Source organism: Papilio xuthus, unplaced genomic scaffold (assembly GCF_000836235.2).
Source record: "Papilio xuthus unplaced genomic scaffold, Pxut_1.1 DF826945.1, whole genome shotgun sequence".
NCBI lineage: Eukaryota > Metazoa > Arthropoda > Insecta > Lepidoptera > Papilionidae > Papilio > Papilio xuthus.
Genome location: NW_013531704.1, coordinates 44,025 through 71,509, shown reverse-complemented (window position 1 = coordinate 71,509; position 27,485 = coordinate 44,025). Strand labels below are relative to the sequence as shown.

General features: G+C 43.7%; 5 protein-coding genes across 6 annotated transcripts in view; 2 read left to right on the top strand and 3 right to left on the bottom strand.

The window, feature by feature from the left end:
- Nucleotides 1-11,160, bottom strand: part of dachs (unconventional myosin-IXb-like dachs) — a 13,243-nt gene extending 2,083 nt beyond the window's left edge. The window contains exons 1-9 of the mRNA XM_013316414.1: nt 10,986-11,160; nt 4,206-4,486; nt 2,693-2,848; nt 2,358-2,523; nt 2,110-2,282; nt 1,834-2,033; nt 884-1,750; nt 578-779; nt 50-307 (exon numbers count right to left, since the gene is read on the bottom strand). Coding sequence (XP_013171868.1) covers nt 50-307; nt 578-779; nt 884-1,750; nt 1,834-2,033; nt 2,110-2,282; nt 2,358-2,523; nt 2,693-2,848; nt 4,206-4,486; nt 10,986-11,076 — 2,394 coding nt within the window. The 5' untranslated portion in view covers nt 11,077-11,160. The remainder of the gene's footprint in view (nt 1-49; nt 308-577; nt 780-883; nt 1,751-1,833; nt 2,034-2,109; nt 2,283-2,357; nt 2,524-2,692; nt 2,849-4,205; nt 4,487-10,985) is intronic.
- Nucleotides 11,161-14,869: 3,709 nt separating this feature from the next.
- Nucleotides 14,870-16,766, top strand: LOC106121398 (TAR DNA-binding protein 43). Its single transcript, XM_082930808.1, has one exon. The coding sequence runs from the start codon at nt 15,030-15,032 to the stop codon at nt 15,951-15,953; it is 924 nt and encodes a 307-aa protein (XP_082786934.1). The 5' UTR covers nt 14,870-15,029; the 3' UTR covers nt 15,954-16,766.
- A 547-nt stretch (nt 16,767-17,313) lies between these two features.
- LOC106120942 (serine/threonine-protein kinase MAK) lies at nt 17,314-22,112 on the bottom strand. The gene is made up of 7 exons (XM_013316413.1): nt 21,442-22,112; nt 21,168-21,361; nt 19,586-20,557; nt 19,021-19,083; nt 18,759-18,857; nt 18,481-18,689; nt 17,314-17,469 (listed from the first exon to the last, which is right to left on the bottom strand). The coding sequence occupies exons 3-7, from the start codon at nt 20,422-20,424 to the stop codon at nt 17,402-17,404; spliced, it is 1,278 nt and encodes a 425-aa protein (XP_013171867.1). The 5' UTR covers nt 20,425-20,557; nt 21,168-21,361; nt 21,442-22,112; the 3' UTR covers nt 17,314-17,401.
- Nucleotides 22,113-24,675: 2,563 nt separating this feature from the next.
- On the top strand, nt 24,676-27,111 carry LOC106121284 (uncharacterized). Its single transcript, XM_013316879.1, has 3 exons — nt 24,676-25,175; nt 25,498-25,615; nt 26,601-27,111. The coding sequence occupies exons 1-3, from the start codon at nt 24,963-24,965 to the stop codon at nt 26,957-26,959; spliced, it is 690 nt and encodes a 229-aa protein (XP_013172333.1). The 5' UTR covers nt 24,676-24,962; the 3' UTR covers nt 26,960-27,111.
- A 60-nt stretch (nt 27,112-27,171) lies between these two features.
- The window catches only part of TrpRS-m (Tryptophanyl-tRNA synthetase, mitochondrial), a 4,747-nt gene continuing 4,433 nt past the window's right edge, over nt 27,172-27,485 (bottom strand). For both annotated transcript variants that reach the window (XM_013316877.1, XM_013316876.1), the window contains exon 8: nt 27,172-27,475. The gene's annotated coding sequence lies outside the window, so the exon portion shown is untranslated. The remainder of the gene's footprint in view (nt 27,476-27,485) is intronic.

Below are 27,485 nucleotides of genomic sequence, written 5' to 3'. Positions count from 1 at the left end.
GTAAGTATTTATGTAATTTTTATGTGTTTAGCATATATAAAATTGTAACCTGGTTCGCGACGACGGCGCGCTCGAACAGCATGGGGGTCTCGGCGGCGTTGGCGCGAAGGCAGCGCACGAAGTGCGGTCGCGCGTGCACCAGCGTGCGCAACAGGTTGTCCAGCCGCGTGTGGAAGTCCTGCGTGAGCGTGGAGGCGGGCACGGCGGGCACGGCGGGCGCGGAGGGAGCGGTGGGGGCGGCGGCCGCCAGCGCGGTGGGCGAGGCGCGGAACAGAGCGCCCGTCGCGCCGCCGCTCGCAGCCAGCGCCTGCGCGCATCATATACTCCATGTAGGCGTCGCGTCACGCACGACTTTTGTCTACGTCTATTATTATAGTTTCGAACGTAACGGGGACATCACATTTGCCCTTCTTTTATTATTTATTGAGTCACCGCATGCAACCGAGGCCGTAGGTTTCTCAGTATGTTAAATTTTGATCAAAAATATAGTAGAATACGGTGGTTTCGGGAAGCCCACGAGACCGCTAGATTATATCGATAGTGTCGCCGGCAGAGTATCTTCGGGCGGCGGACTCACCTTCAGCTCCGTGCCGAAGAGGTGCGTGGCGAAGCCGAACTCGCAGCAGCGCGAGTCGAAGGCGGCGAGCAAGGCGTCGGGGACGCAGTCGCGGTTGGCATCCAGAAACTCGGCCGCGTCGTACACCACCTCGCCGGCGTAGTGGCGCACGGCGAAGCGGCGCGCGTGCGGCGGCCGCGCCTCGCCCAGCCGCGGGTGTCCCCTGCGCACACACATCTCCTTACCTCTCGTCCGATCCGCATAGTGCTTTTACCGACGCCTTTATGTCTTCAAAGAATGACAAAGACGCCGGCCGCGGTGACCGACCTGTGTGCGGTCCTGATCCTGGCGACGTAGTGCTCGGGCGAACCGCGCGCGGCGCATTCGGCGTCCAGCGCGGCGAGCAGGCCGGCGCGCAGCGAGGACACCAGGTCGATACAGGGCACGTTGTCCACGTACTCCACCTCGAGCGCGCCCGCCACGCCCTCCTCGCGGCACGACTCCGCAGACGACTTGAACACGTGCGTGTTGTAGAAGTGCTGCATCGTTTCCGCGCAAAGGTTGGCGCATAGATGCTCGAGCCTGCTGGGCGCCGCATCCTCGAACCCAAACATGTCCAGGATGCCTACGAAGCCGTCGGTCGCGTGACGCACCGCGTCGTTGAGGGCCGCCATGCCTTGCGCGCCCGCGCGCGACCGTCCACCCGCCGTGGAGGCGCGCCGCGAAGCCGCGTCCTGATCTCGCACCGAATCGTTCGAGTCCGAGGAGAGCGTGCCGAGCGTGGAGCCCAGTCGCTTGAGTGAGTTGGCGCGCCGCACGATGGTGGCCACCGTCCGGCAGTACAACGCCTTGGCGAGCGCGTCGCGCGCGCAGGCGGCGTGCGCGGGGCCCGCCGCGCCTCGCACCTGGGGGCGCGCGTGTCGCGGCGCCGTGCGGGACGCCAGCCCGCGTAACAGCGCCGGCGCTGCGACTCCCAGCAGCGAGGCGGCGGCCGCTAGCTCCGCTTCGCCGGCGGGCTCGGCCGCGCCCTCTGCGCCTTCTCCGAACTGCACGTTGCCGAGCAGCAACACCGCCGCCAGCACTCGCACCACGTCCAGGAACGGAATGCCGAGGATGCCGAGGCACGTTTTCCATGCGTGGAAGCGCGCAGCGTCCTCCGGCTCGGGCCTTCGATGTTGAGAGGATGTCAGATATCTGTAACACGTATGAAGGCGACAGGTTGTAGGCGACGGCGGGGCGGCATTGTGAAGGCGGCGGGGAGGCGGGCGGGGACGTACCGCAGGTCCTGCGCGGAGTAGCCGTCAAGGTGCAGCTGCAGGCGCTCGTCGGGCGTCAGGCCAGCCAGCATTTGGTAGAAGATATGGTAGTTGCGCTCGCCGGGCGGCGGCCGCACGACACGCGTCTGGTCCAGGAAGTAGCAGTGGATCTTGGTGCGGTAGAGGGCGCCGTCCGTCACCTGCACCTCGATGAAGTGACCCTGCGTCCAGACAAAGCTTATGAACTTATGCCCCTGCGACCACACGGCACGGCACGGCGGGGAGCGGGGAACTTACGATGCGGCTGGAGTGGGAGTTGGCGAGCGTGCCGGCGGCACCCAGCGAGCGCAGCACGGTGAAGGCGGCCGCGAGGTGTTTAAAGGCGTCCGTCTCCGGCCCGCCACCCGCCACGTCGAACAACCGCCGCAGTAGCACCATGGACGCGTACGTCTTGCCCGACCCCGACACGCCTGCGCATCGCACAGTATTCACTTTCCATCCTAACACCGAGAAACTCAAGTAGCGACATTTTAGAAAGGCATTACCGGAAAGTATGATGGCCTGCGGGCAACCGGTGTCGGCCTGGTGGCGCACCGCGTCGTGCACCAGCCGCGCCAGCTCCGGGCGCTGCGCGCGCGCCGCCGCCGGCGTCAGCGCGTTAGCGGCATCCGTGTACGCGTTCATGGCGACCAGGATCGGGCCTACGGACGTCTGGAACATCATCATGTTACAATCCTTTCATTTTCTGACTTTGTAATCCGACGCTGCGATGGATAGCTCATCGACATCCAACTTCTTCCTATGCCGTGTAAAACGACGCGATAATGATCAACGGTGGCCGGTGTCGAGCGACAGCGGCGTTAGGTAACAATGCACTCACGTAGAACTTGTTCTGATAGAAGCGAGCCTGCAGCGCGCGAACCACTGCGTCCTCGGTGAGCGGCCCGCGCAGGTGGATCAGGTCGTCTGCCGCCGCGCCCTGCCCCGCGCCGTGCCCTGCGCCCGCCCCCGCCCCCGCACCGCCGCGCCATCTCGTCTCCGCTATAAGACATCATAGCTTGGTGACTGCCGTGTGAGCGAACCGCTTCAAGTCGGTAGTTCGTGCAGACTCGTGTCGCAAAATATAGCTTAAAGCTTATCTCCACTGACCCGATCTCGACTGGTTGAAAGACTATACAGGTTGATTCTTAATGGTCGGTACAAAAGATTTGTGCTGTAGGTGGGAGACCTTTACGGCTCATATCATTTACAGCCCAAAGTATTTGTGCAATTTTTAATAAATCTACAGTGAAATATTTCACGTTTAAAAAAATTGTAAAAATCTGAAGTTTCATTTTCAAAATATTGTTTAGAGTGGAGATTTTATTACTTGATTAATCTTACTTTAATAAATAAGTCTTTTATTCATTTACAGTAAGTTACAATTTTGAATCTTAAGCTACATACGTTAGACCATCACTTAATTTTATTAAATACTAGCTATGGCCCGCGACTCCGTCGGCATGGATTTATAAAAAAACTTAATTAGTGTAGCCTATGTGTTCTTTCAGACGATGTTCTATACGCATGCCAAATTTAATCGAGATCCGTTCAGCCGTTCTAGAGATATTTTCAAACACCCATCCATCCATCCATCCTTCCATATCACATCCATCTAAACATTCGCATTTATAATATTAGTGAGTTAAATAAAAAGCAGCTCTTCAAGGTATAAATTCGAAAAAAAATGAATAAATAGTATCCTCTGTCCGACTCCTGGCTCTAAACTACCTCCTCACCAATATTCAGGCATATCGGTAAAGCCGTTCTTGAGTTATAAATAGTGTAACTAACACGACTTTCTTTTTTTATATAAAATATACATATTTTGAAATATATACGCATATAATTTTAAAAATATAACACGTGTTAATTTAATAAAAACTTTTGTAATTTTGCTTTGACTTTATTCTCCAGGCATGGGCATGGGCATGGCCGCAGTTTGTGAAATAATTTGTAAACTAAAAGTTTGACGTAAAAAAAAAACATTCAGTAGGTTAAAGTTAGACAAAGCAACAGTTGTGCCATAATTTTATTTTATTTTGTCATGCGAATTAATAATAAGAACAAAACAAAGGAATTTATACGTTAACTCAATTATTTGGTTCTTACGATTTATTTTTACAAAAAAAATAACTGCGTCCATTGAAAGTTCGCGGAATATTCTTACCGCTTAAACCATAGATGTGAAGTCGCTACAAAGCTTTTCATCCGTCAGTCATGATGTCCGACAATTTTTGCTTCGCCTTAAATATGACACGTCACAATCGTCGTGCAATGGACTTATGATTACATTAATCTAGCAATATTAGGTTATTGATATGATTATGAATGAAAGTCTCACGGGGCGGCACCGGCGGCGGCTGCAGGGAGGGATGGGGTGCAACCGGCGCGTGCGGCGCGGCGGCGGGTGGCGCGGGTGGCGGCGGCGCTGGCGCAGAGGGCGGTGGCAGGAGCGGCGCGCGCGGAGGCACCGCCGGCTGCGCACTGCCGCTCGCTGATCCTGTAGCTCCGACGCTTGGGCCCGCCGCCCCGGCGCCACCCACGTGCAGGTGGTTACGGAGCGTCACCAGCTCCGAGCTGAGGCTCAGCAGCCGGCGCTGCAGGTGCACGGCCTCATTCGATGATGATGCGTCTGCGCACAAAATAATCAAAGTTAAACCTCAGGCCGGCTCGCAACACACATTCGATCGGAGGTTCGGAGACCACCGCGACTCGCTCACCGGTCGACGAAGTCATAGACCTGCAACGCGCGTTGTAAGATTTTTCGAAAGTCGACAGTGTACGGCGGCGCCCGCGCACCGCCTGTCAATAGCGCGCGGTGCACTCGTCGCCGCCGCGCCCTCGCTCGCGCCCGCGCGACTGAGATGAGCGATGTGAGCGTGAAATTTCATTATTGCATATCGAAATGAGTAACGTTGTTGCGCACGCGACGCGGAGCCATTCCGAGCTCTCGACGGCACGGCGCGACTGCCGCCGCGGGCATCACCGGCGAAAATAAAATTACATTATGATGACATTAGGCATATGTTTCCTAAGTTTTTTTGCTTTTCCCGACACTTGCAGACGCAATAGACGTCGTATGTAACATTCGACAATATTCGTCGTGAAGTTTGAGAAATGTAAATGTGTTAATCGGCTCGGGTTGCCGTTGTTTAGTGAATCTATCGATGAAGGGGGCTCGAGGTACGCAGCATGAACATCTGATTACATTAAGGAAGAGAATGGTGTGGTGGGGCGTGGGGCGCGGGCGAGGCGACAGACCGGTCCCGGTGCAGCGAGCGGGGCGGCGGAGAGCGCATTGCAGAGAGCGGCGCGGACCTGCACCTTGCGCCCCGTGCCTTACAGACAAAATAACTTGGGCTAAAATTTAGGACGAGCGATCGCGTCAAATACCTTTTTATTGGTGTGGAACCGAAGGACACAGGACTCCCCCCCTCTCTTCTTGCTACTCGCCCGATAGGCTCTTCAAATATTTTTTGTGTGTACTTTATCCGCGAACAAAAGGACGTCGAAAACATTCTATAATAGATTCTTTAAAGTGCAAGATGTCGTTAGTTAAGTATTGGGGACATATATTATCATCGAAATCTGTAATAGTAATAACAATTGTCGTGACGCTCTCTTATATTCTCTTGGACTGAGCCGGCACTACAATACGATCCGAGAGAGCTTCGGTGGCTAAGGGATTAAGCACTTGTCATGCAATCTGCATCCGCTATCCGCTATATATGTACCAAACCCCACAACTGTCCAGTTGAGACAACTCCCACGAAGTAATACTTGTCGGCATTTATATTCGTGGTACAATGCTAAGATAAGTAAACAACAATGACTCTGAGAGAGACACAGCGGATATGTAAATCCTATGTCAGATGGTCCGAAGGTCTCTCATAAAAAACACATAGACGCGTACATCATGTGAAGACCAGAGGTAGTAATTGCATTCATGGAAGAGGTTAGTGAGTTTTTTCAAGAAACAAAGTTATCAAGTGAGGACATCGGGTGACGTCATCGGTTGTGATAATGTCGTCGTCCTCAAAATTAGTATGTACTAGCTGCCGCCCGCGACTTCGGCCGTTTAGCAATCAAAAAACTTAGAAAGCCTACGTGGTCTTCCAGACTATGTTGGACGTCAATACCAAATTTTACCGAGATCCGTTGAACCTTTTAGAAAATAACTTATAACAAGCGTCCATTCATACACGCAAACATTAGTTAGATTAAACCTTATGTTCATTTTGTATAGTATCACTATACATACAACTTTATAAAAATATACGATCACTATAAAATAATTTTTAACTTTGTTTTTTTGTTTTTCTTCAAAAAATAAATGTTGCCACAATAAGGGTTAACAAAAATTGTACACATAATATAATACGCTTACAGGTACCCAGCTATCATGTGCATTTCATTTTCAAAAGGCGAGGACGGGTGCGGGGCGGGCGCGGGGTGGGCGCGGTGGAATGTCGCCGAGTCAGCGCGCCGAGCGAGCGCCTCTCGCGCTCCACTCAGGAACCGATCGACTCGGTATTTCATAACAATGATCTGTGTCCTTTAATTTTCTATTATATTATATATTTTTGATAAGTTTCTTTGACACTATTTTGTTTAGGTATATACATGATATGATAGGTGTATTTTTATAATAAGAACTAGAAATCAACACAACGCTAGTCATTTACTATAATAAATTAAAAAAATAACATAAGTTTTTGATTTTTACCATAACTAGGTGGTAAATCTTAGATTAACTGAGAAATAAGACATGCACATGCGCGTTACGCCTTAATGTAAACTTGTCACGAGCGACTTGAGGCATGCGCGACACGTGCTGCGTGATGGGCGGCAGCAAAAACGCGTCATTGCACCGGCCGCAAGAAACTCATCAAATGCCAGTTAGTGCCTTATAAAACACTCGTCTCCATCAGATGACCGGCTGCGCCATGCCGCTGCTAGCTAAGTCCCTTGCCCACTATAGAACGTGCGCTGCGAGCGCGGACCAACCCATCGCCATCCCGCGCAAACATTTCTAAATAATTTCATATTAAATACCTCATAAACTTATTCTTATTGTACAATTAAACGAACGCGCAATCTAATTCTGCAGCTTTATTACTAAGCTTCTGAGAAAAAGTACAGGTACTGTGGCTATTGTAATCTGTGATAAAAAGCGTTAGTACCTATCTATATTATATTTGTAAATAAATAAATAAATGAAAACATTGCTTCCTCTCGTAGTATACGAGCCACCGCAATACATATTCAATACTAGACAATATCATTTCAAACATGACTTAGCCGTTATATTTTTTTTCAAAGATACTGACAGGTACAATGTTATGTTTTATGCAAAGGTTTTTGTTTCAAAAAGCCAAGGTAGTAGAACAAGATGGCCATGTTGCCCTGTTGCCGTGTGGACGTGTGGCTGATTTAAAAAAAGGTTGAGTAGGCTAGGACTGCAGTATTTAGGGAGCGGCAAATTTAATAAATAAATTAATATTATCAAATTTCACCGTTTAACTTATCTTTTACTTTTAATTTTACTCTCGTTTTTTTTTTCTTTAAAAATGTTCCAAACCTAACCAGATTTTTAAGGTTTTTATATAATATTTTTCTTTGAAATAAGTTACGAACCCTAAAAAATATTTCAAAACACTGTAAATGAGATCATTCCATATTGCTTAAGATCAATTTTATAAGAATTCAGCATGATTTGCTAATGTAATGTATTAACAAATATATTGTTGAACAAAGTGTCCTGTCCCGTACTGCCCTGTACTGTCCCGTACTGCCCTGTACTGTCCTGTACTGTCCCGTACTGCCCTGTCCTGTCCCGTACTGCCCTGTACTGTCTTGTACTGTCCTGTACTGTGGCTGAACATTGTCATGTCACGCCCCGCGAGGACCGCCCTTATTTCATATATACAAGGTTAAGGCGACAACATACGTTAAGCACGTTTTGGGTTTTCTTCCGTTTACATATAAATGACATCTCAAGTAAGAAATCGCTTGAATCTTTTTTTACGGGAATACTTTATGATTATCACTACAAAAATAAAAAGTTAAACGACTGAAATGTTTGATAACATCACAAAAAAATGACGCACCGTTTCGAGAAACGAGTCATTGTTAACCGGTTAACATTAGGTACGACTCGATACCCTGGTGGCGGTTGACTTTTTATATTATAAGACGGCAAACGAGCACGCTGCCACCTAAACTCGCCAAAATATCAACGCTGCTCATAGACAACCGCAATTGCAGATTGCCTTTGTGTTTGTTACCTACCTTTAATCAACGGGGACGCACAGATTGAGAATATTTCCCCTTCCTCTCCGCTGTCAAATACACTTCCCCTCCTTATCCTTTCTTTTTAAGTAAATGATACAAAGGAAAAAGGCCAGGCCGGCCCATGTTTCTCGCTCAGTTCTACAATTGTTCTGTTGAGTCGCAGCCGCAGTATACCTGGTTCACGTTCCAACACAAACCGTTAACCTTAAAAAACTGCACTCTACGCTCACGAAACTCGAACATCCCAAAATATTTCTCGTGAAACATGTTGTCTAAAATAACTATATACTTAACATCAGCTACTTTAATTTTACAATCACTTTATTTCATAATTTTCAAAAAATAACCTAAAATGTCAAATATTGTAATGGCTGCCAGATATAGATCTTGATATCAATAAGTCTGAACGATCGCAAACAGAGCGCAGGAAAAAAAGGGACGGCCGAGCCGCGGGACTCGCAATTAAATAAATTAAGAATACGAGTAGTACAAGTGGCCGCAAAAAGCTGCCGCACGACGCACGCTGTACGCCGCACAACGTTTCATGCAATAAAGACGACATGTATGTAATTACAATACAAAAGCGTTAGAGCTCCGTCCATGAGCGGGCTTTGTAAAGCTGGAGAAAACTTCACACAATATTATTAGTGAATATTTATATTCTTAGCATGTTTTTTTTTTCTTATTCACCAAAATTGAACAGTGTAAGGCGAGGCGAGGTGTTAGCAGCACTTAAAGCACTTAAAGGCAATAAATACTGCTATATAGCATTGAAAACATAGACAACAGTGAAAATTTGTTACATCCATTACATTAGTTAAAATAATTGACCAAGTGGCCTATACCATAGATAACTTCAAATTATTATATAATATATAGATAAATTAAAAAAGTAAACATGCTAACTTAAAAATATTATGAGATCAAAAAAACTTTATATGGTAAGAATAAGTTGTAAAGCCATCGATATTTTAATTTGAAGACAAATTGAGCTATTGTTATATATATATATATATATATATATATATATATATATATATATGTATAGTTAAAATCAATGTTAGTTACATTTAAACACCCACATGTACATTTGTAATGTATTTCTAAAAAAATTGCATTTATATATTTTTAAAGGAGTTTATAACAATGTTGGCAAATGTTGTACGACATGTGAATACAGTGGCACGACTCCGCGGCGGCGGCATGTCTTATGAGGAGGGATCAAGAAGTAGTGAGAACGCATACTTCCTTGGTAAGAAAAAAATACTGGCAGGAACATCTCAGATACATATTTGTAATATTCACTTGACATAAAAATAGTTTTATTCTTAGACGTTTTAAAAATTAAATAAATTCGTCTTTATACGAATAAACTATTACGGTTTGAATTCACGACTGCCGGAATTTACCTGCGTCTCCGCCTCGCCGCCGGCGCCATGAACAGTCCCATTGTATATCACGTAAAGTCTTCATCACAATATCTCCTAATTAAAAAGGGGATAGTACTACGATACTGTGCCAAACCACGCAATATACAACATTCACGAGTAACAACATCAGCAGTCAGTCATTGTACAAAAAAGCGCTAGATTCAAATAAAAAAATGATGAAAATCGGTTCATAAAGACGTTCAGCAGTGACGTGGACAAGTTGTTTTACCGATTGCGTTGTAGCGACAGTTGTCACTGTTGGCAGAGTAGGTTGTGGACTGCACGCCGTCAGTTATGTACATACATACAGTCGAATTGACAATCTTGCCTTCTTCAAATACGGTTTAAAGAACCACATTTAAATAATATGCAATTAGAAGTAAAACCTTTTCCCGCTATTTTCTAAGACCAACGACAAATTAAGAAGTCGCACATTAGTATGTATACGATACAGTGCGGGTATATAATAGATATAACATATTCATATATAAGTAATGATGACACACAATGGAGTGTAAGTGAGACAGCAACATGCAGTTGTTACAGATGCTTTTACTTGATCTGGAAATTGTGATGCCAAACCCACTAAGAGAACCGTAATGAGCGCGTAAATGTGCGCAGCGGTTTGTGTATACCTACCTCAATGTGTATCCACGACAACATGCCATCAACTGTCACTGTCAAAGGGCAATTTAAATCCACAGATTATAAAACTATAATCCTGGAGTGACCGCTTGCAAGATGCAGCTCGCGTTACGAGGAGAGCGCGTCTTTACTTGCTGGCAAACCTGCCATGCTATATTTAAGAGCTTTTCTCCTAGACAGAGAATTACATAAGCGTTTTGGAACAGGTCATGTTAATGCGATAAAAAGATACGTCTATTTCTACTTTTACAAAAATATGTGTCTAAAAGCAAGAAATACGTTTAACCAAACTATAAGAATAAGTAAAATGTAACTTAATGTTTTTAATTTTGAGAAGTAGTCAAACAAGTCGCGGTCGGTGCGTCACGATCTAATAGATAGTGCAGCGCGGGCGGCGGGCGGCGAGTGGCGGGGAGCGACGGGGGAGGGAGGCGCCCCGGGCCTGAGCCTCTCTAGTGGCCTCGGAATGCTCAATCTGTTTAATATGGTCCTCCCTCTACAACTACATACTTACTATACTCCAAGCGACAAACAAATAGCGGAGTTTTAAGTTTGTAACGTTTCGTCTTTTTAGAGCACAGAGTACAGCTGTGCGCTGCGCACTGTGTATCTACCTGCTTCCACCGCGAGTGCCGGCGCTCATTGTGGCCCATTCGAGTTCACACGTCAAAAATGTAAAGGTTTCGGCGCGCGCCGATAAAAACATAAGTACGTGACATCAGCCACAAAGGCCGCAGCGCGAGCCGACGGCGCGCCGCTCACCTTGCAACTTCTTCTCCGTCTCCCAGAACTTTTGTAGCTCAGTAAAATACTTGTCGAGAATGAACACCTTGGACAGGCCGAGCGTGGCCATGGCGGCCGGCCCGCTCGCATCACACACCGCGGCCGCGCCGCTCCAAGCCGATAGCAGCGACCACTCGCGCGCGCGGTCTCTCGCGTACTGTGCCCTACCCGCCCGCTCTCCGCTCCCCGCGTACCGCTTCCGAACTCCTCCCTACCCGCCGCCCCAGTCGTGACGTCAGGGGCTCTGAATACCACCATCGCCGAGTCACCTGGAGCTCGGGTCAGGTTGAAAAAGCCTTAAAAGTACTACGAGCTGAAAAATAGAAAAAGACATTAGGCCATAGTTGGTGCACGTTACTGGGACCATGCCACGAATGACTAGATGATACTGCAGTAGCAATTCCCGTAAGTTTAAACAGGAAACTTTTCAGAGGCGAGGCTAAACGTTCATTTGATGCGCTTAGGCGGATAATGTTGCAGGGCGAGGGGGGCGCGGCAGGTTGGTGTGCGCGGTGCGGGGGGAAACAGGTTTGTTTGTTTGTAAGCTCGCCGAAAGCTATGCCCGTTCCTCCCCGCGCCGTCCCGCGACCCCCGCTTAATGCCTCGCACCGTTACCGGCTGTCTGGTATTATACAAACTTCAATAGTACTGGATCGGCTTCTATCAAAATTATGAATGATTCAATGTAGAGACGCAGCACTTTTTCGATCAAGCGCAGCTTTTTAGTGACGTCGACGTCGAAAACCGCGGCGATATCGCGCCCGCTACGCGGTGTCTGGTCGGAAACTGGGCGGGGACTGGTTGGCGGCTGTACAATGCAATAGTCGGCTTTATGTCAGTTGTGAACAAAAGCTATAAAAGTAACTCTCCGGAGGCCAGAACCACTCTAAGCCCGTTAACATAGTTCGCGGTGCGGCCTCGGTGCGACCGCGGTATGAGCGCTCTGCTTTTCCGCCGCCGGCACACTCGCAACCAGAAGCAAAGTTAAGGCAAAGGTAATTTTACAATTGATACGCGATAGATTGCCAAATAACTAATAGATATAAAAACTAACAGTACCACTTAAATTCAAGTTTTTTTTGTTCTATTAATTATATAAGATAAAACTTACGATAGCTGATAGTTGTTCTGTTTAAAATATATTTGAGTACTAACTGAGAGAAATATAAGTAGAGTATTACCTACAAACTACAAACCTCAAATTATCTTCTTACACAATGAAAAAGATCGCAGCGTGTAAATTCTTGCGCTGCAGGTGATATTGTCCATGAGCGCGTTGATGTCTAATCTATCGCGAGTGCGCTTTGGTCTTTGACCCGGGAATAAAAGATTAACCGAAATAATTATAACGGATTCCAATTGATTGAAACGCTTAACTACAGAAAAACTGTAATATCTGGCAGAACTTCTTCTCGCATAGCTCATATAAAGTTGCGGTACAACGAGAGACGCGACGGTTTCGAGCTAGTAATTTGTCGTTCACGGGCAATTTTAATATAATCTATTTTTTTAAGTCTACGTACGCCTAAAACTTGTCGTTTCAAAACAAAGAAAATTGTAATAACAGTTTAATGATATCTGTGATATAATAATAAATACATATATGTAAATAATCTATGTTTTGCAAAAATGAGCGCGCCGCCGCGTCCCTGAAATATTACCACTCCCACCTACCCTGATGAAGGGCTACGGATGGACTACTAACTAGTCGGTGCTAGTGACACCGTACGAACATATGTCAGTGTTTTACCCGCGTATATATTCGTTTAAGATAACGTCTTGCGAAAGTTTGAATAATTTAATGTAATGGTAGAGTGTTTCAATACATAACTAACTTCGTGTTTATATAAAAACTATCTTTTTTTATGATTTTTTCAAAACGTTTACATTGAATAAACGGTTAATTAACAAGTTATTTGAAGAGCACAGTCGCGGCAATTCCTAGCGAAATCGCCGCAGTTATTTCATTATTTCGGAGGGGTGTATTGTCAAGAAGGATCTGAAGTTTTATTGGTTTTTAAGCTTAGCAGTAAGCGAAAAAAATCCTAACTTCTTCCGAAATTCTTCTATGGTTATAACAAAAATGTTAAAAGTTTAATTTTAATGTCTGTGTTTCATTTTTGTGCTTATTGTTGTACATCCAGCATTTTGAGTGTATAATGTCTCTGAGGGGATTAATTTATTATTCCCCTCTTCTTTTGCTACGTTTGTGGAGACTCCTTATCTTAACAAAATGTAGCATAGTCATGTTCGTGTCATAGAAAGGTGTGTTGACTTACCGGAAGGAAAGACTTGCCACTTCCGGCGACCGCGAGACCCCGCAGCCCCCGCAGCTAGCGCAGGCCCTGCCGCGCACCTGCGTAAACGTCGTAAAAGTCGCCATCATGTTAGATTTATAATTCATGCTCAAAACTTGCGGAAAAATATGCTTTCCATTTTCAATTCGTTAAATTCTAATAAATAAACTGCATAAAAATAAGTAGCTTACATACGTTAAGATAAAAAAATGTATATGAACTTGGTTTTGAATATTGTTAATATATAATGAAATGATTGACCTACAAATGGCGTGGTCCGCAGAAAAATAAAATGACCTGGTGTGATGTGCGTGCCAGCGCGAGCGGTATACGCAGAAGTCCAGGCGGACGCGGTGCGCGTGTAGCAGAGCAGAGCCGCCACCGCTGCCGCCGGCTCGTACCTTTGGTCCGGCAGCAGCATACTGAGCATACGTCGCCGCCCAACATCTAACGCCTTTGCTCTTTTTTTTATTTTAAATCGATTTCACACAAATTAGTTGATATTACTGTTCTAAGTTACCATCTTCGATACAATTACATCGGAGTGGAGGTCGGAGGATGAATGTAATCATCTACGGCGACAAATACGGAACTTTTTTACTGTGTTTGCCTGAAAATGATTACTTAAACTTTGTATGTACTTAATATAATAGGTAGCGACTTCGTGAATTTTTAAAATAGGGAAAAACCGCTGCCATGGGAATCTGAAACACATAATGACAATATTTCCTCTTATTATATGGTCCCTTTTCTGCCAAATCCGTTACCTCTTCCCATCTCCTCCATAAAAGAGCGGGAAGAGATATTAACTAGATAATCCCGTAATGAATGAATAATTTTGAAACCCTTTTTATGTTTCAAACACAATTATTATAAATATTACAAACACTCAGAAAATTTGCAACGTAAGCTATGAAAATGTCACCTTTACAAAATGTCCTTCAAGAAGCGAGCGTATCACCATCTCAAAAGGCCGGCAACGCATCTGCGGTTCTTCTGATATTACAGATGTCCATGGGCGTCGTTGAACATCTCGGTGTTCCCGCTGCTCTTTTGCCCCCCTGCTATAAAAAAACAGGCTTCAAATTTTTCATAGCGTTTATAGTTGGACCCCTACACCAAAGAGTATATAAAAGTGTATATAATACCTACACTTCAATGGGTTATTATAGATCTGGGGTAATGGATGGATGAATGAAAATAGCTAATCTTACTAGAATATTTTCATGTGAATATTTGTAAGTATGTTTGTATGAGGCATGATTTCGCTGAAATTTGGACGTAGCCTGGAAAAAAACATAGCCTACTACTTTTTTTAATTCCTCGCGGAGGAATGCTGCCTACTATCTCCATCTTTCTCCATATTTTATTTACTCATTGAGCTCCTCTTTACAATAGACAAGTTATTAGTCAAGTGTAGTGAACATTTTATATACTCTAGGGTAAATAAAATAAGATATGACCTAAAGCTGTATGTTACCAGGTCATAAAATTAAAAAAAAAATAGACAAGTTGTCAGTTTTTGACATTTATATACTCTTTGGTTTTTGAGTTTTTGACGTTTTACAAATGTCACAAATACGTCACGCGCAACACCACATATGATATTGTCTAAACGAGATTATCGAAGTCTCCAATTGTATAGAAAAGACACTGCGGCAATTCTTGATACTAGTGATAATGTCAACATGATGTGTAGGATAGGGATATTCGGTTGGTAAGCGACATGTCAATAGAGTACGCGTTGGTTAGCGAGGGCGAAGAAGACGAGCCCATAGAGTTGCCAACAGAAGAAGACGGCTCTTTACTTTTGAGCACGGTCACAGCTCAATTCGCGGGCGCGAGTGGCCTTAAATACCGCGTTGGTGGTCGGCTCCGGGGCTTGCGTCTCGTCGAGGAGAGAGTGTCGCCTCCGCCTGGGGGCTGGGCGGCGCATCGCTATTTCTGCGCATTCCCACGAGCAGTCGCCCAACCATCGCGTCCTCGCTGCTCTGATCTAATAGTGCTGGGCTTGCCGTGGAAGACCGGTGAGGATGCAGTTCGTGAATATTTTTCTTCATTTGGTGAGTTACTCATGGTACAGGTGAAACGAGACGCTAAAACAGGTCTATCCAAAGGTTTTGGATTTATAAAATTTGCTGACTATGAAGCACAAGTGCGCGCTCTGGGTCGGCGGCATATGATTGATGGTCGCTGGTGTGATGTACGTATACCCAACAGCAAAGATGGCGGTGCTGCCGCACATCGCAAGGTATTTGTCGGCAGATGTACCGAGAGCCTTACAGCGGAAGATTTACGCGAGTATTTTGGTGCCTTTGGTCAAGTGACAGATGTGTTTGTGCCCCGTCCCTTTCGCGCTTTTAGCTTTGTTACATTTTTGGACCCAGAAGTAGCCCAGTCTCTATGCGGGCAAGACCATATTATCAAAGGCGTGTCAGTGAATATTTCAACTGCTTCTCCAAAGAGAGACAGAGGCTCTCGTTCTCAGTTACTCGGCTGGGGTGTGATGGAGGGCAATGCGGCTCGTGTCTACAGCTGGCCGGCGGAAGCGTGGCCGGCACACCCACAGCACGCGCCCCAGGCGCCGCCCGCGCCCGCCGCGCCTCTTTCGCCAGCCCGGGATACCAAGCCTTACCTCAAGTACCACTGAGACCCAACTATTCCCATTGTTAAATACTTACAGATTTTATATCAAAGCAAATATGTAAATAATATAATAATATACAATAGTAGGAAACAAAGTTACCTGTTTGCCTTTTAGTTCATAAGTTCAAAATCTTATTTCATGTCAAAAGTTTATTTCTAACTGTATTTTTCTGAGAACAAAATCTCTTTTTATATATGTTTAATACAGAGATTTCCATCTCGGAAATCAAGGGTAAAACAATATATTTTAATTTAAGTAATTATGTGTTTAAAATCTTGGTTAAACCGAGACAATGTAGCACCTAGCAGAAGTGTGTGTGTGTGTGTGTGTATAACTAACACTAATGCAACTCTAAATTTGGAATAATGTGAACACTGGAAGTGTTTCTACCGACAGGAGGTTTGGATGTGTCATCATGTATGGAGCCAACATAGAAAACACTCATCTGACTCTGTAACAAATAAAGTTCTGGCAAGAATATTAAATAAGAATTTGTGTGTGCCTTCATTATTATAGTAAATGAATTTACATATGTAAATAAGTGCAACACAAGAATGTCTTAGTGCACTGATGGTGTGGTGCTAGTGGACCGTCTGCCCCCGACTGGCCCCGCACATGTTTCATAATATCCCTTACCTTACTCCCTTTGCTTTCACTTCTGAAACACAGCAAATCTCTTCAGATGCAACATAATTATAAATTTATATAAATTCTTATAAGAATTGTGTTCATTTCAACAAATAATGTTTGTGTATTGCTGTCATTTATATATATTTAAATATGATCAGATGAAGGTATAAAAGGAAACATGTCGTTAAAAAGGTGTTTTATTTACATTTAAAAGTTGGGAGAAGCAGCGGAGTGCAGTACTGCTTGCTTGCTTCCTGCTACTCAAACCTCTTCACACTATTTAACTAATACATCATTATTATTTCTAATAAACATAAGGAATAACGAAAATTTTATTTCAAATTAAGCATAAACATTAAATATGTATATTTATAAATAAAATGTTCTGTGATCAAAACGCACATTAGATATGAATAAAAACAATTAAAAAATAGCCAGACTTGCCAGTTTTTTGTAAAGGCAAAGTGTTGGACTGCTATTAATTCTCTCCTAAATTTAATCCTCTTCCTCTTTGTTCTTCTATGGGCAATGGTAAGGAAGGGCAAAGGACCGACCGACCGACATTACATCCGAGACGCAGAGACCGTCGGCCGTTAGAGGCAGCCATTGCCAGCCCACAACCGGTCGAAAGGCCCTTTGCCACTCGTTTAATTTCCTCCCTCTCGAAAACTTTACAATCAGGCAGGCTTGTCCTTAGCTTCGACGGCTATTCTAGGAAATTAATTAACGTGGAAACAAATTTAAAAGGCTATAGAACGTGTGATGGTTGTAGAGGCATCTGCGAAGTAGCGACGGCGAGCTGAGCGCAGATACATAAGGGCTCAGCGCAGGTACTTGGCGGCCCAATCGACGCGGCCGCTGCGCTCGCCGCTGCCCACTACCGTCGCCTCTGAAGTCAAGTTAGCTATCAGTATCACAAGTCATGAGACAAGACAGGCCCTAACAGACAGTTTCTAATGACCAGCTGTGCCCGCGATTTTGTCCGCGTGAATTTCTCTCTTTGTGTAGCAGTTTTATTGTTTCGGCTACTTATTTTACTACCACTTATAGTATAATACATAACAAAACATATTAAACTCAAGAAATATTCACATAAACCTCACATATTCTAATACAAATTTTCATCACATAATTCATATTGTTATTTTGCATCCTTGAATATATAGATAATTTAAATAAAAAGCAGCCCCCCTTCAAGGCACAAATTCCAAAAAAATAATTTAAAAATGAATAAATAGTATCCTATGTCAGTCTCCTGGCTCTAAGCTATCAGCCATATCGGTAAAGCCGTTCTTGAGTTATAAATAGTGTAACTAACACGACTTTCTTTTATATACGAGTATATGTATATATATATTAGTTAATCTATCTTCTATATATATATATATATAATATAATATATAGAAGATAGATTAACAGCCTAAAAAATAAGTTTCAAGCTTTTACCTAAAAAAATTACGATATTCCCATACCAATATCCACCCACCTTTTCAACACCTTACAACCCCTTTTTCGCGTTAAAAAGTAGCCTATGTCCTTTCCCAGGCTCTAGACTACATTTCTATAAAATGTCATTTAATTCAGTTCAGTAGTTTTTGCGTGAAAGAAGGACAGACAGAGTTACTGTCGCATTTATACTGTTAGTAAGTAATAATTAGCAAGGATGTGGCTAGGCCGTAGCGGGGTGAAGTACAAGTACAACATATATATATTACAATCGAGCAATAATCAGGTTTTTTATGATACTCTTTCAATTTGTACTTTTTTAAATTTCATACATTTGGTCATCAAAGTATCTCTACATATTCTTTTGATAACTACAGAATAATCGTGTAAGTATGTACATATAAATACAGGTTAACTAGCTTATAGTAGGAAAGAAGCCAGTGGCAGTACTCACCCCGATGCGACCTAAAGTATATGGGACGGAACAGAGATGTGTCGATGCGTGTCCCCGCCACGTAGCGCGCGGCGCCGAGGTAGGCCGCGGCGGCGGGCGCGGGCGGTATGGCGGCCGCGGGGTTCGGCGCCGCCACGCCGCGCCCTCGCACATCGCGCGCGCCGCCCTCCACCGCCACCGCGCGGCGCACGTCGTGTATCACCTCGCCCCTACAAGCATGTCGGTGTTGAACTCTTTCCGTTCGTGACTCATGAAGCTGTCGATGAACGTAAACGTACCCGAGAATGTCGGCGAAGCGGTCGGCGCGCGCGGAGGGCGCTCCCGTCGCCGCGTCGGCGCCGACAGCCGTGTGCCCCGCGTCCGTTCGCATTGCACTTCTAAAAAGTGGTCAATAATCTCAATGCGGCGGCACACTTTTCACTTTCCCGCATTTTCCTTTGAATTGATTTGGATTTTCCTGCGAATTGTATTTGGCAGGAGCGATCGCCAGATGGTGATGTTGACATAAAGATATGATAGATGATGAAACATAAGATGTACCTTCTAGCGCGCGAGGTCGGCGCCGGAACACCTAAAGCGACTCCAACGGCGAAGTAAGGGAACCTGGAAGTAACAGTAACAAAGACTATTTTTAAAAATTTGTTTAGTAATCCAATATTTATATATTTTTTGGTATAATATGATGATGAAGTGAAGAAATAAAATTATACATTTTATCCTACCTTTGTGGCATCATTGTTTATTTCTACAATTACGATTATTAATTTTAAAGTGATTCAGTTACCGTAGGTTTCTGAGAACAAAATCATATAATGTAATATCTTTGTTTTGTCAAAAAATACAGGAATAACGATATATTTAACAAAGATATTTTGGTTGTGTGAGAAACCTGCGGTTACATGATCCAATTCTTGCAATGACCATTTTATAAATTCGCTATCGCCTTTTGATAGCCAATTTAGATAATTGGCTGACAATAGGATGATTTAATCGAATTAGAGGTGTTTGACCTCGTGCTGTATACTACCCTGACATGCTATCACTTCAGGGTAAGGAATTGCTCGCATCGGTACAAGTAGCAGCCGTCGGGTGGATGTAATGTTACCGTAGAGCTTGCGGCGCGGTGGGGCGGTCTCTGGGTGGGTAGCGGAGAAGTGCGGCGAGCAGCGCTAGCGCGGCGGCCGAGGCGCCGGGCACCGCGCGCGCCAGCGGCACGCCTGCGCTCGTGGGGAAACGGAACCGCAGCGCCTCCGCTAGTGCGAACCCCTCCGGCCACTCCCCGCGCTCGGGGCACCCCAGCACGCTACAGATCTTGTACAGCTGATCGATCTCCGAATTTCCGGGAAACAACGGCCGACCCGTGTAGAGCTCAGCGGCGATGCAGCCCAGCGCCCACAGGTCGATGGGCGGACCGTAGTGCGTATCGCGCAGCAGCACCTCGGGCGCGCGGTACCAGCGCGTTGACACGTAGTCCGTGTAGGGCGGCCGTGAACGCACCTCGCGCGCTAGTCCCAGGTCGGCGATCTTGACGAGGTCGGGCCCTGCGCACAGCAGATTCTCGGGCTTGAGGTCGCGGTGGAAGAAGCCGTGTCGGTGCATGTGGGCCAGCCCCTGCAACACCTGGTATAGGATGTTGCGCAGCACCGGCTCCGGGAGCGGCCGCTCGGCGTCTCGCATCAGCTGATACAAGTTACCTCGCATGTATTCGAATACAAAATAAAGCGTATCGTTCTCACGTATCACTTCGCGTAATTTTACAATATTGGCGTGATTAAGTTTCTTTAACGACTTTACTTCGCGTAGGTTCATAGCTTCATCCCACGAGTAGTATTTCCGTTTCATACGTTTTATGGCGACCTTCTCCCCGGTGTCGCGACGCTGCGCCAGCACCACAGAGCCATAGGTGCCGTCGCCGAGCTGCTGCAGCACCACGTACCGGTTCATGGCCGCCCGCCGCCCGCGCTAGTCTCGGCACGCTCTACCCGCTCAACTCTAAACACTTTCTCTCTTCAGTGACAAGAGCATGCTGTTCTTTTGTATTGAGAGAGAGGTAAATGACAATGAGAAGTTAACATTTCTGAAAAAAATACATGTAAATGTAAATTATCATCGACACATAAGGACAAGTATGGATGTAAGAATGCGGTGGAAATGCAGTTTTTCTAAATATTTGTATATACTAGTTGTGACTTTATAAATTTACAGGATTTGAAAAAGCGAGAGTAAAAGAGTTTTTGGTTAAAAGAGGAAGTTGTGACTAGAGTCGAAAACGGCAAGCAAGTTGAAGCGGGTATGTGCATCAATAGTCCTTTAATAATAAACAAAACTTTATGTTACATTAAAAAAATCGCCATCCCTTGTTTTGTAAATAAACAGAGGCAACAGTATTTTTACAAAAGTTTCGCTTCAGTCGAAACCCATAGTTAAGTAACGCTTTTTTTTTATATAAATTAGAAGTTGGCAAACGAGCGAGCGGCTACCCGAACCCGAAATCGCTGAAACAGCGAAGCAACCGTTGGCCATAGACATCCGCAAATGCACAGGCTATAATCGACAGAGGAAAGGATGCACAGAAAGAGAATATTTTCCCTTCCCATGCATCCACCTCTACTTCCCACTACGTTTACGGGTGTGAGTTATGTTGTTGTATAGGATCACTTTGCTTAAACATACAAAGGTATACTAACCTTCATTCCAAGTCCCTACTTCGTATGTAAGTGCAAAGGGAACTTTTAGGTTTGACATATAATGCTGTTCTGGACATTCCTAGTCGCGTCTAGGTAACATCAGTGAGGTAGACTGTTGTAAATAAAACAAACGTCAGCAATGATGGTGATGAACAATGATAATTCTTTATTATTACATTTACTGGAAGTAAAAACTGAAAAAAAAAATAAATAATATATTTTCATTCGCTACTTCAAAATGTATTAATAAAACGGAATTGCGAGTTATACGTACCCCTTTCTTATAATTAGGTATCCTACCAACATACGATTTTCACATTAAGCTTATGTTGCGGTTGCAATTTCAATCAATTTCTTCATTCCAAGTTAATTTCTAATTAAAGTGATATGTTGCGTAGGAACAGATAAACGGAAATAGAATAATTGACACGTCGTTCTGTGCCAGTTCGAGATCATCATTTATTTACTTTTTATACTCAAATTATCGTAAATTAAAAACATATACTGATAATAATTCAACGTATTTATTTTTAATAATCGGCAACAGACAAACAGCACATAAAAAGGACTGGTAATGCAAAGCGAAGGCAAGTTAACTGCTTTGTTTTATTCACGTTACCATAACAACCAATAACTAAGGGTGAGTTGCATCAACTAATTATAACCAGCGCCTTGACATCGGTTAAACCTACGGTTGCGCAAAAATTCATTGCACCATTTTAACGATCGTCAAATTTACCTCATATTTAACTGTGACTATAACTACTCAATTTTGGACGGTTATGGTTAGGGTTAAAGGTTAGTTTGTGTCAGTAGTGAAGTGTATATGTCAACGGTCACAGTTTCTAACGTACAAAAGTGCAAATTTGGTACGAAAATAACAGAAAAACTCTTGAGTGAGCGACGGGCCGCCACCTCGAAATAATACCAGTACCATTCATCCTGATGAAGGGCCTCCGATGGGCTCAGGAAACTAGTCGGTGCCGCCACCGGACGAATATACGTGAGTGTTTAGCCGTTTTTATATCAGTTTAGTATAATGTCTCACGAAAGTTTGAATAATTTAATAAACAATTTGTTTATGTTAAAAGCATATTTTAATTCTTCTTCTGACAAAACAAAAAAAATCACCATGACAACCAATCTTTGACAATTCAAATCTATATGTAGTTATAAAAACCTCTTTTTCTCTCTCTCTTCTACTTAATCGACGGTTGTCATAGTGTCGACGTTATATAATTTGGTGTAGACCTTCTTGTCCTCGGTTCATAGCTCGGTTAACCTCGTTGGTAGCATACTAGGCCCGTCGCTCTGCGACGTAGAGGTTGCCTGTTTGGCCGAGGCCAGGGATACCTGGCTTAGTGCAACTGGTCCAGACCTACCCCTGAACCTGGCTTCGCAGCGGCAGTGGGACGAGCCTCTCTGTTTGAAAATACGAAATCATCTGGTAGAGTCTTCAGAAAGCGAAGCGGAGCGGTCTCGTCTCTTGGCCAGCTGTGAGCCAGAGTCAGGATACTGGTTAAATGCTATTCCATCGTTTAGCGTAGGTACGCTTTTGGAGAGGACTACTTTTAGTTTGGCGGTGAGCTTACGTCTAGGGGCCCGGACGAACGAACCCCATCGCTGTCGGTGTGGGGTAGACGTCGATCCTCTTGGTCATCACGGTTTAGCATGTCGTCGCAGTGCAGGACGCATTCCGCGCCATGCCGCCTTAAATGACGTCATCCGTCGAGCCATTGCCTCTTCCGGCGTGCCGGCAGTGCTTGAACCCAATGGCATCGTCCGAGATGATGGCAAGAGGCCCGACGGTATGACGCTCATTCCGTGGAAAAACGGGCGGTCACTTGTGTGGGATGCCACATGCGTGGACACTGTTGCTCCATCCCACGTGAGAGCGACCGCTCGTAAAGCCGGCGCAGCTGCGGCGACAGCCGAAATCAATAAAAGGCGTAAATATGCGGCGTTGGCAGATCCGTATATATTTGCGCCTTTTGCCGTGGAGACCTTGGGGCCTTGGGGTGCGGAAGCCCGTCGCCTGTTTAAGGAGATTTCCGCACGCCTCATCGACGCCTCAGGGGATCCAAGGGCTGGCGCGCATTTCGGGCAAAGATTGAGCCTGGCCATCCAACGGGGAAATGCCGCCAGCCTCTTGGGAACCCTACCGTGCGACCGCAGCGATTTGGGATCGATTTTTTATATTATTTAGTTTGGTTTAGTTTTAGTTTATAGTTTATCGTATTATTTTGGTAGATTAATTTTAATTTAATTAGTGACTTAATAATTAATATAGAGTTAAGTAATTCAATAATAAATTTATATTAGTAGTTTATTTTTATTGATATATTTTATAAGTTCTATGAGAACAACAATCGAGAATCTAAAAAATTCTTCATCGATTTCATTCAACCCATATCTAGTAAATTTTCAAATGAATTGTAAAACTAACCTATACATTTATATTTTATATCTTAAATAGATACACTATAGTTTAGGTTTAGTAGCTATCGTAGCTATAGTCTGTCTGTTTAAGATATATTAGTTTGACAACTGACACCTATAAAGTATCGAATTATTAATGTTGTACTTTAAGGATTAATGTTGTACTTTTTGGACGGTTGTCATAGTGTCGACCGTACACGCATTACAAACAACTATGAACTATCGAGAATCGGTTTTGTCATAATAACATTCAAAGAAATAAATTTTATAACTAAGGTTTTTAATTTATTTTTGTATTTCTTACAGATATTTAGCTATATCTCGCACAATTAACTAAAAAAACATTAAAGACAGTTCGTTTTGTTTCTCAGCATCTCAATTTTTGGTTTAATATTTTATTTTTCTACATAGTTTTGAAAAATAAAGTTGGCATAAAAAGAAACAATTTAATTTGTATTGTAAATCAAAAACAATATTCACGAAATTTTTGATTGTAAGTTCTATGAAATCAACCATCGAAAATTTTAATAACCGATTTCAATGAACCCATCTCTAGTGAATTGTCAAATTAATCTGTAATATTATCACACAGATATAGTGTGTCTATTTAAGATATAAATAATACACACTATATCTGTGTTTTGTATACTCTGATCTTTATTGTCAAAACAGTGTGGCCAGTGCTGCGGCAATTATACCGTGTTGTGTGAAGTGATTTGATTTTTTTACAAATTCACTTTCAAATTTTGTGTCAACTGTGAATACGATTCCAAAAATGGCATTTCAATGAAAAAAAAGGTAAAATAGTTATTGTTCAACAAATATTTGTACTGGATAGATTTAAATAAAAATATTAATGCTTAAAAAGTTTTATTTTTATAAAAATAGTATCTAGTAGTATCTCTTTTTTGAAATTATGTATCTTAATAATGTAAAAACGTTGAAACATTGCCATTTCGTAAATGTTAAAAATGTCGCTCTTCTCTCTACTCTTTGCTCTTCTCATATGCATTTTGTTCTTTCAAACCTACACGGCTTTTTATATACTCTTTGGCTTTTTTACAAAATTAATTTTTTTTCACTGGTAACAAAACTGTGTCAAACTTTCTAAAAAATTTTGTTACTCTTCTTACTCCTCCTTTTAAAAGGATGATATTGATAACAGTTGTAAACAAAAATATGTAGATTTAAATAAGCAATAAAACTTTTATACAATAATGGAACGTAGCCGTGTGTTTAAGTAAATGACGGCGTCAGTGAGTAGTGGCTGTGCTGGTGCAGATCAGGTATAGAGTGAGAAGTGAAGATTTACAGGCTATTGCTCACCACTGCCACCTAACGCTATGAACAGCAGTTATGAGCGGTGTATTGACCAGGTGTAGAGTGAGCTCGGAGCAACTGGATTTGCTCTTATCGTTTATGGAAGAGCACCGCGATTTTGCAGCCGGCAAGCAATCTATTTACTCTCGCTTTAGTTCGAGCAAGCTGTGGCGTCTGTTAGCCGAGCGGCTTAACGCAGCAGCGGCGGACACGGGGGGTGCACGAAAATCCCCAGATAAATGGTGCAGGGTAAGCATTATTATTTTAAGGAGAAATTTCACATATACTTACTATCCTTAATAATCAAATCTTTATCACTGCTCCACATTGATTCACCAGTTAATCAGTGGTACTGAACTTGTTTAACACTTGTCTTCACCATAAAGGAAGGAAAGATAAGGGAAAATGGTTTATGTACTGTTTACTTATATTTATCTGTCTTCTTGACAAGTTGTGCCCACAACAAGAACATCAGTGACCAAAGCTAAACTTCTGTATGCCAATGTTTTGCTAATCATGTATAAAGCTGAAAATATAAGTTGTATCTGAATGAACATTTTTTATATTGCAGTATTGGGCGGACATTAAGTACAAGGCCCGAAAGAAGTGTGCAGCGGGTGGAGCTCTGGGAGACCTCTCAAATGCAGAGGAGCGCCTGCAGAGCATACTGGGCACACGGCCACCAGAGTGTAAGTGGGTAGTATTTGACAGATACAAAATAATCAGCAACATCAAGTAAATGGGCTGGCTCACCTGGTGACCACGACCACACAAAAAACAAGCATCAAGTGGAGTCATTCTGTGTTTCATTATCTGCCATGGGGGTATATACTCAGGTTATAAATTCAGATAAATATATGTTTTACACATTAAAGACACTATTTCAAAACCTATAATAATATTTTAGGAACAAACTTATTCATTTTAAATTAAGCACAATAATAAGGCTAAATTTAGGTACCACAGACTTCTACTAGCCAAAACCCATTTTAGGTTCCTGCGTCAGTGCGGTAATTAAAACTACACATTTGCAAACTTTTAATGAGTATGTGCGGAGTGTCAGCTGTAATCACTTTTCCACTGGGAACAGAGTGATGATTATAGGTGTATGAAACCTAATTATAGTATGCTTTGTTGTTTGAACATTGACATATATCAGTAAGTCTCACAGTTAATTTACTTATATGAACTTATTTTTTAGCCCCCTTTAAGATTTTACTGTTTTACGTGAAGCCCATATTTATTCTGTAAACCACTGTAGATAGCTTTAAACAACCTTTAGGTTAAACTCACCAAATTTCTGAAACAATTCAATGTACTAATGGAAATATTTGTAGAGACTGATTTCCAACCCTAAATTTAGAATGGTAAAATTAATAGTATGGTATATTTTGTTGCACAAAATTTGACTACAAGCATTCTCGAGTTAACTGGCTACCATGATGGCCAAAGCAGATAAAATTTTCGTAAACTTCCAGTTAATATCTGTGTAGCCACAAAGTTCACCCACACCGGCTCTCACATATCTTCACCGCAGCTAAACGGATCTTACATACACATAACAATTATTTTTTCAAGTTCGCACGAGCGTTCTTTTCTAATGATATTGTAATGGATATAATTTTTATCTTTGTATGATATGTATGGTAATACGTTCTGTATTATTTGATGAAGCAAGCGGACGCGGCGGCAGCAACTCTGACGAGGAACGCAAGCCGGTGCTCGAGGACGACATGTACTCGGAGGGGTCTGGAGGTGCGGCGGGTGCGGGGGGCGGCGACCCGCGCCTCGGCACCGAGGAGCTGCTGGCCGAGGCGGCCATGAGGAGCGCCCTCGCCGCGGAGAAGCAGGCGGAGGCCGTCACACAGGCGGTCGACCTGCTGCGCGACATAGTGGCGCTGATGCGCGACCGGACTTACGCGCCGGCGCACGCGCACGCACACGCGCCCGCCGCGCACCTCGCGCATCCCGGGCACGAGCACGCTATGGTGAGCTTGCAGCAGCAGCAGCAGCAGCACCACCCGCGCATCTGACACTACTTCGAACCAGTTCGCTAATGTAAAATCCTTTATCGGGATTTTTATTTTATATTTTTTTTGTTTGGTTGTACCATTAAGTAAGTGCATGTAATATATATCATTTGTACAGTTCCTGCATTAGCGATTAATAAATCACAATATAATAATCTAAGTTATTTCTTTTTATATGGATAGGGTTTTGATATGAGCGAGTGAATATAAAGATTTGACAAATAAAACCACGTGGTAAAATACAATGTGAAACGTTAACTTGAATAATGTATAAATGATTTGCTGTCACGTGTGTATAACCCCATTTCAGAGTCAGCGCGTGCGTACACATAACCCACTCGTTGTTGGGAAATGGGACACGACGCGCGCAAATTGCTCAAGTGGGCGAGTATTGTGCGATTGTGTCTATTTTGCGCCTGTATTGCACCTGTACTTGCGCCTTTGTTGCACCTGTACTTGCGCCTGTATTGCACCTGTACTTGCGCCTGTATTGCACCTGTACTTGCGCGTGTATTGCACCTGTACTTGC